A 12,471-nucleotide genomic window follows, 5' to 3' on the forward strand; every position below is an offset into this window, starting at 1 on the left:
TGTTTCCTAGTTTAGTCAGGCCTTTATACTACTGACGCTTGCGTCAAAAACGTCACTTCAAAAAGAAGAGCATTAAAAAAGTTTATTGAAAAAAGTTTTACTCTGAATCTCAAATATAAGCAAATTCTCAATCAGCAAAATCACGTGCTTTGAACATTAAGATGCACTGACTGACGTTTTATTAATATGCATAATGCTACAAGAGTTCTTGAAATCACAGTCTTCTGTTCTTAACTACTTGACAATTTTTTGTGGTAAAAGCGCATTGAAACTACACCTGTTTTTTATTCCATTCTAATTATTTCGCAGGTACAACTTTCCTGAAAATTAAATTCTGAGAACATTTAGAGTCTAAATTAGTTGTACTGACTTGCTATAACTCAAGTTCCTACAAACTTTAAAAACAGTTTGCTTTATGCAGTTTGACCGATTTTCAAATCAATAACGCTTTTAAAAATTTTAGTTAATCAACATCCTGTACATAAATGTTCTGAGGCTCGCTCATAATATCTTCGGTACGTTTGACAAATACACGCGCTTATAACGCAGACACCAGTTGTTAGTTGAAGCCTCCTAATAAATCATAGTTATCACCCGGCCCTAACTATTATTCTGATTAGCAGAAAAACTCATTACTGAGGTTTTTGCCTCTCCAACCTGATCAATATATCACTATAAAATTATTTACACTTTTTATCTTTTTCTCCTAACTACTTCCAGCCATCCAAATTTTTAGCAAGTAAAATTCAAATTAGAGAACAAACGCAGCGGGCAGCTTCAGACTTTTTTGTCTTAATTTATTAACCCTTTCAGCTCCAGTATTAACATGTTAATTCTCCTGACTGTTATCATATACTTGTTATAGCGCAGGTTGGGAGAATTTGTTTAAACGCCAAGAAATTTATATTCACTGACCATTTCCTTTATTCTCGTGACTTGTAGTGGTATTGTAAGAAGAAATTACATGCTTGTCACTATTGAGGTTTTTAACCCTTTAAACTGAAGGGTGAAAACATTTAACAATATATAGATGTCATATTTGGAAAATAAATCTTATCCAACCCACAGACTCAGTCTGTGTGTGCCCTCAGAAAACGTTTATCACCTAAAATAGAATTTTTCACTTTTACAACGTCTAACGATCAGGATAATGATGGACACACAGATTCTAAAAGATTAAGTTTACAGCTACAGTGGTCGTTCAATATCTCCCCCCACAGTGCAATCCTCCCCCTCCCTTCCCCTGTGTTCCTCCCCCCCCCCCCTCGGCCTTCCCCTGTGCTTTCACCCCCAAGTTAAAGTCTAAGATCGTGTTTGAAGAACTTAGCGTGTGTACTTTTCAGAGGAGTGAAAGAATCTAAACTAGACGTCCATGTGAAACAGGGAAGTACAGCAAACACTTAAGATATTGAGCTAATGAATGCCATAGAATAAAAATGTCCATAGAAACCAAACCAATTCTATATCAGTATCTTTGTGTGGATAAAGATAACAGAGTATACTCCTTGCCACAGCTACTGCCGGCAACTAATTTCATCATTACACTATTGCTGAACTCAAATAAGGAACTGAAAACCTTCTTAGTCCGCTAGAAACTCGTGTTATCTGATTCTCCATTATAAATTAACACGGTATTCTGTCATGTTGATTTTCGCCTGTGACAAGTTTCTCTTCTGCTAAAATAATATGAATTCGGCTTATACAAACTCCTCCCTCCCCATCCCGATGGAAAGTTTTCTCCGTTACAGTTGTCAGCCAATAAGACAGAGCGATTTTAATTTCGAGACGTTTTATGAATTTTTGAGTTATTAAGTCGATTTGAAGTCTTTTCTTTGTCTCAAAATTTTGTTTGAAACTATACAAGCGTATACAAGGTGCCATCAAATAAGCTGAAATTATCATCAACACTACCGCCAACACTACCAGGCTCAAAAGCCGGGTAACGTATTTATTCAGAAGACGGTGCGTCCCTTAATAAACACCGCCCCAAATAAGAGCCACGCCGGCCCTTGAGAAACAACGTGTTGATTGTTGAATGAGTCCAAACAAAGAAATATGTTAACAACGCGATACTGCTCGTATTGAAATAACCTCGAAAGAGGCAAAGTGGTGTTTTAGCTTTTTGAAGTGAAGTTTTGTACACAAATATTGTTTAATTATTTGGCTTAAAAGTATAAATTCAGTTTATATATTATAATTCACAAAGGTTTCCCATCACTGTGAATGTGCATGTGAAAGATTTAAAAATACAAGAAAAAAAAAAGCGGTGCTATCAGTTAACGAAGATTGTCCTCTACTAAAACAACACTCTCGAACTGGTAAGCTTCCATGCCAAATTTCGAACTCAGCCAAGCGCCACGATCCTTCTTCGAGAAAATAAGATATCTCATGTCACGTTTAATTAAAAAGGTAAAACAGCATAAATTAACGAGAGAATAATTAAAAACTACCGATTCTAGTTGATTCCAAGCTAACTTAAAACACATCACCTATGCAATAAGGATTGTGTTGGGGTGTACTCTTTTAGGTCCTATTGAGTTTGATTGTATCAAAATAACCCCAGACGGATTATTTATGGAATGAGGTGTAAGGGATACACTACGGTTGCGTTTATATTCTCTTGTTTCAACCTAATGACGAACGTTTAATCCGTAACTTATGTTCTTTTCAGGATGATGGCCTTAGTTTCATTTCAGTTAATTTGAGTGAAAGAGAAGATCTGAAACCATACCACCGGGCTGCTCGGTTATCATACTTGTTTCCCAGATATTTTCCGTTGAGATTGGAGTACTGGCAGTCGTTGTACCACCAGGCGCCAGTGAATTCCACAGCACAGTTTGCACTGCTGTATCTATCATTATCTCTGTCTTTTGTGGTAAATGCCATGTTGTTATGATATCTTAACGAATCTCCTGCTGTCCCTGAATATGAACTCACTTCAAGTCGATACTGCGCCTGCTCATTACCAATACTGAACCTGCCATATTTAGCAAATACTCTAGCTCCGTTCCAGTCTTCTAGCTCCACTCGCAAAGAACTGGGTCTAGAAGCCGTCAGCCTGTGGATCTTGTCGTTTCCTAACCAGAACTCAGCCGTCAGCTGTCCAAATCCTGATTTGTAATCGTTCCAACCCCGATAGAAGTCCACCGAGCCATCTTGTCTTCTTTGAAATACAGTCCATCCTCCGCCGTCAGTGCGCATGTCACAGTAGACGGTGAAGGATCCTTTTCCGTCTGGGTTTACAGAGTACACTCCATTCTGTGTTTGGCCTAATTTTAATAGATCAGAGCAATCTGACGAAACAAAATTCAGACGCTTGCGTAAATGGCAATATTCAGTTTCTAAAGTATGGAACAATCGGAACTATTATAGCCTACGAACAGGCTTCCCGACACGCTCTGAACGGCGCTAGAACTATTATCAAGCCTTGGGTTTAATAACGTTAACGGATAACAATAGCTATTAAACTATCTCTGTGCAGCAGATGAATCTGCACCTTTTAACTTGAGTGAGCTTTTTGTGAGCGTCTATGAAGTTATATTTTTTCGGCATCAAAATAACAACAACTAGAAAAAATTGCGTGGAAATCACACCAAACAATTGCCAGTACATGTGTAATTAAAATTGAAATTTAAAACAGCAGTTTTAAACAGAGCACATATGCACTAACACTCAATGACGTTTCCTTTCGGGTATTTCTTTCGTCTGTTAAATTCTGTATTTTTTATCCTTTTTTCGTTTGTTTTTCTGTAGTCGTCGTTATCGCTATCGTTGTTGTTGTGGTTTCTTTTCTTTTTTCTTCACCAAATACAAGCGTTGCTTCTGTTGCATCAAAATTGCAAACTCGCTGTGACTTCTCACACCGAAAGTTGCAGGCATATTATTTTAGCAGTGATGTTTACAGCAAAGTTTGATTTCAAATCCCCTGTGTAGTTTGCCACTGATGATCTTCGCTACGATTATACATCGACTTCTCACCGAAAATGATTCCGATTTTGTTGAAATTGTGAGTCCTTGCGGTGAGAACATAAAAAGCGGCCACGTCTCCTTTGGGGTTTCTAAGGGACAGATTTTTGTGATAAGATCTCTTGCGCTAAGGGGAGCTGGGAAGGGTTGGGGGTTATAATTTGTACGTAAACTCTTACGCAGTGGATTTAAAATCAACGTTTCTGTCATGGTAGCAAAATCATCTGTATAAGAAACCCCTCGAATATGTGGGCGTATTTGTTCCGAAAGTCATCGAATGAGATGCCTACCTTTTAAGTCCCATGGTCAGATTCCAAAATCCCTCATATATGGAGATAAAGGAAAACCTATATAGCAATATTGGGCAGATTTTCGATATTCACAAAGGAGAGACATCGGCGTAACATCGAGTCAAGTTAAGAATTGAGATGATATTTACACGTTGTTATCTTCAGTAAGTCTAATGTCTAAGGGAATTGTATTCCAGTCAATTTGCACTCTCTACCCAAAAAGTCTAACAAATAGAAAAATCCATGCAATTTTATAGTGTATTAAAATTACTAAACAATGAAGATGACTGACTATCCCTCTAAAAAACCATTGTTGCTAAAATAACTGCCGTTTTAAAGGAGCCAGAATAACACTAGAACAATCCTCTGTTATTATAAATCAACTATCTATAGTATTTTCTTATATTTTATTGCATAATTATATTGTACGTATTGTATAAATTTTTTTCTTATATTGTATTGATTTCTAATTCTTTTCCTTTTTCTGCTTTTGAAAGCCTTGGTGTATTTTACTTTCACCCGACTCGATCAGCTTCGCTACTTTCGGGTGGGGACTGTACTGTACTTCAAGTTCTTGTTAATATTATAATAAATGATTGAGTGATTGTAAAATACAAAGCGTTTTTTTTTTTTATAACGCCAAATTCATCATCACATAAGGTAATTTATGCACTACGTTCAGCACATGAAAGGTTCGACGTATGAATTGAATTAGCCTTAGTGTCATATCACGCTGCAAGCACTCGCTACCTTGAGATTGTCCGTGCCTTACTCACATCCGCTAAAAAAAAAGTGTAAAAGCGTGCGCGACAATGCGCAAAGGTAGTTTGGGAAATATCCAATAAATTTCAATAGAAGCCGAATTCATAATGCCTCGACCGTACAGTAAAGACTTTTTGGATGGCGGGCATTATGGATTCTGAGCTTTTATTAAAATTTATTGGTATTTCCTAGACTACCTTTCGGCATTGTCGCGTTCGCGTTAACGCTTTTTTTGGACAACCTTTGTCGAAACAGCTTTATACGTACCAGCCCTTTCTATGGGCTTCTGCCATTAGTTAACAATGGAGTCGATATTTCCAATCTTAAGGGCGGTACCACCTTTGATACTATGCATATGTGCTGCGTATTTCGGGAAGGCCGAGAAACTCTCACAATTCAAAAGTATTTTTGCGCGGTATATAACTATGCCCATAAATTAAAGAAGATCTTAGCAAGGGCTGCTGAAATTCAAAAAGAAAATTGGGAGTAGCCTCGCATTTGTTTTAGAGATAATTAAGCGCTAGCTGCAGTTTTTGAAACAAAATGCCAAAGATTGTCATGTTTTTGAAATTACTGTTGCTTTTAAAGTTAGTTCTGAAAATAAGTGGCTACCTCTAAATTTATTTCTTTCGTCATTAATTAACTCACCCTTAGCATGCTGAACCTCAACGTTGGTCCCAGTTTCCACGTCAAACACTCCAGCACTCTTCGCGACACAAATGTAATTCCCTGCATCCTCGTCTCTAATGTCTCTTATAACTAAAGCGCCATTAATCTGCTGGTGGCTCCGTCCAACTGGCAGTTGTGCTCCTTGTCGTTTCCAGCTGATGACTGGCTGTGGATCACCAGTGGCGCTGCAGTTCAATGTCAAAGTACCGCTGAAAAATGTAACAACTTTAGCAGGTGGCTTAATAGTGAGGCGAGGAAGGGAGACTACTACTAAAAGAGTTTTCTGTACAGCGCTTCCTAACAGGTTAGTGGCGGTGCAGATATATTCGGCAGAATCAACTTTACGGACGTCAAAAAGTTGCATGACGCTGTTGTTACTCTGCACCCTCGCCTGAGGCAGCTGCCTAAACAGTTTTCTCCACGTCACAACTGGTGTAGGATGGCCAGTCACGTGGCAGGTTGGAAGAGTGGCGTTGCTTCCTTCAATGACGTACAGAGGTCCCGGATGAAGTGAAACAAAAGGAGGAACTGCAACAAAGAAGAGATATTCCATAATTTGCACACGTTATATAAATCATCGATGTGGGATGTTGGTAAAAGGGCATGGTGCATTGGAATTTGCGGGTATTGTCCAATAATAAAAGCATATGAAAAAAATATATATCTTGGAAAGGCATCAAATTTGCAACAGAACAGGTTCATATTATTCATATTGATTATTATTGTTCTACTATTATACAAATATTTTAATCGCCTTAGCTACTTAACAATTTCTGGTCCGGCCATCAAAAAAAAAAAAAATTTGAAAATTTTTCCAAATGTTCAACGAAACAGTCTGGTCGTGGGCTAAATTAACTTTGGTGGCTTGCTAATGCTAAATCAAATATTGCACAACGAGCTGTTAAATCTGATATGCACATCGTGTAGAAAAATAGGCATATTGTTTGTCAGTTGTTTACGATGTCGTAGTTGCCAGACGTCTAATGGTGAAATTAGCCAGGTTATGACCTTTTAATAGCGGGAACTACTTTTTTAAGACTAGAATACAATTATTGATAGACCTGGCAATTTCCCGAACGATAACTACAAGTGAATTTCAGGTTGTACAGTTATTTTGCCAGAAAGCGTTCTTGTCTTTTGTGTTCCGCGTTATCTTTTAACACTGATTTGCAGGTGGAAATTTTAAAACAGTTTATTTGTTAATCAACCAAAGATTAAAAAATTACCATTAACTTCTAATTGAGCCACTGCCAGAGCTTTTCCCACGATGTTTTCAGCTGAACACTGATAAACGCCAGAGTCACTTCCTTTTACATTCCGTAAACGTAATCTTCCTACTAAAATCGCTGACTTACTTATTTCAGACTGACTGTTTAATTTACTCCACACTATAGCAGGCTCAGGATTACCGCTGGCTGAACACTGAAACGAGGCTGACCCGCCTTCATTGACAGTCACCTTTGTAGGAGAAACAGCAACAGCAGGAGCTGAAATCGATTCACCAGGTTCTCCTTTAGCTCCCGGCATACCTGCGGATCCCATGTCTCCTTTAGATCCCACTTCTCCCTGAGGCCCAACAGGTCCCATGATGCCTTGCTTACCGCTCTTTCCCAGCGATCCCATAATACCTTGATCTCCTTTATTTCCGGATTTTCCTTTCTGCCCTCTTCGTCCCCGGGCTCCTTTTTGTCCCCTCGGTCCAGGTGGACCGGGAGGGCCTGGGGGGCCAGACGAGCACGTGGCACCCTTTGAATGGCAGAGATGCGGTTTCAATTCCGAAAAAAAATTGCTCATTTTTTGCATCATTTTCGCTGTGTTTTCAGCCTCTGTGGTATTTGCATCTGTATGACGCCTGTTTCTATGATACAGTGTATAGCGTCGGAGTTCTATGAAGGAAAAGAAACATTCAGTCGTTCATTTAAGACCCAAATATTGAAGCACAAATAAAAACCAAGCGCCGAGTTAGCACTTAGTTAAGGGATAAGAACTAGTTAAAGTCTTTTGAAAAGCAAATGTACCGTGACTTAACCCTATTCAGCACCACAGCACCCCACCCCCACCCCTTCCCCACCACCACCAGCACCACCAGACGTTGAACATTCACTACCAAACCTTGTCACTTTCCTAAAATTTTCTAGCAACGATTCGGTATGGCATGTAATTGGTCACATAACTTGACGTTTCCATGGCAACAAGAGAAGAATGCATGACTGATATTGTGGAAGATACAAACAATCATCTTTTAAAAGCCAGGATCATTATACTTTATAACACCAAGGCTTTGGTTAGCTACACTACTTCTCGAGTAAAAAACCATACGCCAGAGGCGTGAACTTCCACTTTTTGTGAAAATCATTTAACTAACTATGGGGCAGATGGGGAAAGCAGGGAGGGGGGGGGGGGGGGGGGGTTGGCCGTTTGCGTGTGACATTTGGATATCCATTAAAACGGAAGTCTATGAATTCGTTGAGTCAAACATCTGAAGGTCGATTGACAACAGGCCATGAGATCTAATAACGCTCTGTTGTAGTTCCATAAATATGAAATCGGCAAATGAAAACTCTCACTATGCAGACTATAGTTTGAATTACTCTCGCTTTACAAACCTTTGGAAAAATAAGGTAATACTCGAAGTTTACATATCTCAAGGGCTGGCTAGACCAGACGTCTCTCTCTGTCTCCCCTCAGTTTCTCTTGTATGTAATTGACAAGAAAAAGCTTTAGAACTTGACCTAATCACCTTTGGTTTTCTTTGCCACAGAAGACAGGAAGCAGGATAAAGATGTAATGTAAAATTCATTTGTTTTAATGTAACAAAGCCTACCATTTATTCTGCTTTGTATTTGTTACGATGTGGGTGACTTCTACAGTACAGGAAAAACACTGCTTATGAGATTTATTTCACCTGGGCGGTCTCCAAGAACTTAAGGATTTTATCCGAGGACGAAAATGTTAACTGACTATTCTTTCTGCACGAAGGTTTCACTCTTGGAGTGAAGAAATTTAGGTACAACAGAATCTTTTCTAACCTTATTTTTAATTTTTTTTTTTTTTCAAATCGTCTAAATATGTTGTGAATTAGGAAGAGAAAGTTCTAGAACGTGACCCGATAACCCTTGATTTTCGTGATTGACACATTAGACAGGAACTCGGGGGCCGGCGCAGCTGAGTACAGAACACGCACACACCGCGCACTATAATCTGTTTGTTCCTTTACTATTTAAAACGGGTTTTCTGTCCGTTACTGCTCTAATTTACTTTCGGTAATCAAAGTTTCACATAATAAGCCTTCTTGTAACCTAAAATCGAGGAAAACGTTACATTTGGCAACACGCTTCAGAGTCTGATATATGAAATAACCGACAGACAAAATGAAGGTCCCAGTCTTTTCTGTGATGCCGTTAACTATTTTGCTATATAAAAACTTATTCTGACTATTGTGAAAGTCGAGATGAAAACCTGAAGTATGGCTAGTCAGATAAAAGCATTTGTTCTCACGAGTCAGCCAGATTAATATTTGTGTGGCGCTGTTTATTTTTGTCGTACATTCCTTGGTCCGGATGTCTGAAAGTGTTCCGCATCAGTAGAATTCTAAGGTCTACTACCTAAAATTAAGTCCTTTGATCTCAGCTATCAGAGTTTTGAGTAGCTCTTTCTCGTGGTGGTTTTGATGAACATTGTGGTTGTGACTTTAATTCTGTAAATGAAATCCTAAAGTTCTAAATTTATTTCTTCTCTCAAACAAACATTTTTGATCTTATGAATAGTACTTCCCTTTGATGCCCTGTTCATTATGCTGTACTAAGTTGGTTCTGAGTTTTGAGTCTGTGGATGAAATCGTCAACTGTGTCCATTCCTTTCCTGTCAGCTGGCTTTGTTTATTATGCTATACATGGTATGGTATTGTACTGAATTTAGTCCGCAGACCATTCAAGTCTACCGGAGTAATTCCGGTGTTGTGCTTGCCAGGTTACCATGAAAGGTGCCAAATCACAGATTTAACGTCAAAATTTGCTGGTTCAATCCAAATTGGAACTAAGCTTTTCAGCGTTACTAAAGACGAAACTATAATTCAGTAACTTTCAGAACTTAGCACAAACTTACCAGGGATACTCCTTGTTGTCTTTACGTGCTTTGGCTCGCTTGTTGGCGGCTTATTCTCTGCGACAACGTTTTCAAGAGCATTTAATTTTTCCTTGTGTTCGTTCAACTCTAATTCTACTCTCAAAAATCCGGCGCAGTACAATACGATTGACAAAATAGAGATAACGGAAGCAAAGGAAGGCAAACTTTTCTTCTGAGCGTTCATTTTGGGCGATTTTACCAATACGCAGTTCTTAGAGCAAAGCTCGTGACGTGATGCTATGATCACAAATGTCTACAGCCTGCCAAGTTTTCAGCTATTTAAGTTACTTATCTTGTTATCATAGGAGGCAAAGTTCAAACATGTTTTGGCACAGCTTTGGTATCGTGTGGTGTTAAATTAATAAATTGATCCCCGACTATAAATGTGTTGAAAGGCATACGGAGGGTCGAATGGTCTGAACTGATTTAACTATTCTTTTGGCAACTACAGGAACGGGAAAGTTAGGCAAACACAAAAACAGTTCAGTTAACATGTTCACAGATGGCGGAGCATATTTTGTGGTAGGGAGGAGGGGGGGGGGGGAAGCAAACATTTTCAGTAAACCATCAGTAATTGCGCAACTTTGTTATATTACCTATTTGTTGTTGTTGTTGTTTCTGCTGCTGCTGTGATATACCCGATTGTTGCTGCTGCCGTGAAGCGCTAACCCAGAATACATTTTAAGAATCAAAAGGGTCTAAAAATAGTGATTATAAAGGGAGAGGAGAAGATCTTTAAAACCCTCACCCAAATCCCCTTTGTTCATCGGTTTACCACCGATTTCATTGATACGCGACCCTCGAATAAAAACTTCTGCGAGCATTTGGCGATTCGGTTCCGTCAATCATGCGCTCCTTATATGGTGTTACAGGAATACCGCTCTTATCTTCAAAAAATATGGCGGCCACTGTGTAGCCTGTTCGGTCAACATGGTTGCTTCTTATTCTTCAAGTTTACGTTGGCGAGTGGTGTATTTGCTCGTGCAGGGGTTGAGCATCGATTAATTAAAGCCACACTGACTGCATGTCTTTCCTCTTGTGTACTGAACTGAGCCATCCCTGTATTTCATCTTCGTACACTCCTGGATATTGCTCAATAACTCTCCTTATAAACAATACGCCATGTGCTGTAACTGATAAAAGGCGATCAATGTCATCTACTGCAAGCTCGTTTATTTATGCCGATTTATGCGATTCTTTTATTCACCCACCGTCCATTTGTCTTGCTTTTCCCGTCCGTGCTGGGTGATCAACCGTGGAGGTATTTCCGTATTTTTCCGAATTTTCTTCACAAATGTCGACCCCACTTTTCAGAAGTCTTGCTATAGCGATCGCGCTCAACGCCTGCACGAGCAAAAACACAAGTCATCAACGTAAATTTTGCTCCCGAAACATGTTTCCCAGTATAGCCACTATGAAAGCAATGCTGACAATGATTTCTAACAATGGTGTGCGTACAACAATGGCTGACGGCAAAGTCGAAGTGGAACTGAGCAACAAGCAGGTCATAGAAAAGGGAAAGAAGGAAAGGATTTGGAAGGACGAGGAGATTGAGGCAATCATTACCTTGTATGAGGACAGAGCCTGTTTGTGGGATGTAGCTCATCAAGACAACATGAATAGGGACAAAATGGAAGTGGCCTACTGTCAAATCGATGTATAGACGGGGACGAGAGTATGTAAAAAATATTCCCCAGACTTCTTCGGAAGTCAGTTTATTATTAATGCGCATGCGACACAATTTTTTCTCGTTTAGCCACCTTGGTAGCAAAACATTTTGTTTCCTTTCCGCTAATTTAGCCACCCCAAAAACATAACAAGAAACAATCGTTCCGCTAAAATGTTTCCTAGTGTAGTCAGGCCTTTATACTACTGACGCTAGTTAGTCAGAAAGGTCAATTCAAAAAGAGGGGCATTAAAAAAGTTAATTGAAAAAAGATTCACTTTGAATTTCAAATATAACTAAATTCTCAAGCAGAAAAATCACGTGCATTGAACACAAAGATGCTCTGACTGACGTTTTAATAATACGCATATTATGCTACGTATATACAAGAGTTCTTAAAATCACAGTCTTCTGCCCTTAATTGCCTTAAAATTATTATGGTATAAGCGCATTGAAACAAAAAAAATGGTCATTCCATTTTTATTATTTTGCAGCTACGGGTTTCTTGAAAATTTAATTCTAAAAACATCTTAATTAGTTGTCCTGACCTGCTATAACTTAAGTTCCTACAGACTTAAACAGTTTGCTTTATGCAGGTTGACCGATTTTCAAATCAAGAACGCTTTAAATTTTGGTTAATCAATATCCTGTCTGTTCCGAGGCTCATAATACTTTCGGCACGTTTGAGAAATACACGCGCTTATAACGCAGTCACCAGTTATTAGTTGAAGCCTCCTAATAAATCATTGTTATCACCCGGCCCAAACTATTATTCTCATTCGCAGAAAAACTCATTACTAAGGTTTTTGCCTCTCCAACTTGATCGATATATCACTATGAAATTATTTAAACTTTTTATCTTTTTCTCCTAACTACTTCCAACCCTCCAAATTTTGAGCAACTAAAATTCAATTAGAGATAAACGCAGCGGGCAGCTTCAGCGTTTTTGTCTTAATTTATTAACCCTTTCAGCTTCAGTATTAACATGTAAAT

The 12,471-nt window shown here is 38.8% G+C and overlaps 3 protein-coding genes across 3 annotated transcripts in view; all 3 read right to left on the reverse strand.

Annotated features, from left to right (window-relative positions):
- The window catches only part of LOC146453777 (uncharacterized), a 104,678-nt gene that overhangs the window by 35,742 nt on the left and 56,465 nt on the right, over positions 1–12,471 (reverse strand). Inside the window, exon 5 of the mRNA XM_085096177.1 lies at positions 2,490–2,619. The gene's annotated coding sequence lies outside the window, so the exon portion shown is untranslated. The remainder of the gene's footprint in view (positions 1–2,489; positions 2,620–12,471) is intronic.
- Positions 1,331–12,471, reverse strand: part of LOC146453783 (uncharacterized) — an 89,970-nt gene continuing 78,829 nt past the window's right edge. Inside the window, exon 5 of the transcript XR_014859410.1 lies at positions 1,331–2,619. The gene's annotated coding sequence lies outside the window, so the exon portion shown is untranslated. The remainder of the gene's footprint in view (positions 2,620–12,471) is intronic.
- LOC146453784 (uncharacterized) lies at positions 2,614–10,017 on the reverse strand. Its single transcript, XM_085096181.1, has 4 exons — positions 9,792–10,017; positions 6,914–7,573; positions 5,667–6,215; positions 2,614–3,293 (listed from the first exon to the last, which is right to left on the reverse strand). The coding sequence occupies exons 1-4, from the start codon at positions 9,994–9,996 to the stop codon at positions 2,668–2,670; spliced, it is 2,040 nt and encodes a 679-aa protein (XP_084952307.1). The 5' UTR covers positions 9,997–10,017; the 3' UTR covers positions 2,614–2,667.

The sequence above is a fragment of the Pavona decussata genome, unplaced genomic scaffold (genome assembly GCF_977016875.1).
Source record: "Pavona decussata unplaced genomic scaffold, jaPavDecu1.1 SCAFFOLD_322, whole genome shotgun sequence".
Taxonomy (NCBI): Eukaryota; Metazoa; Cnidaria; class Anthozoa; order Scleractinia; family Agariciidae; genus Pavona; species Pavona decussata.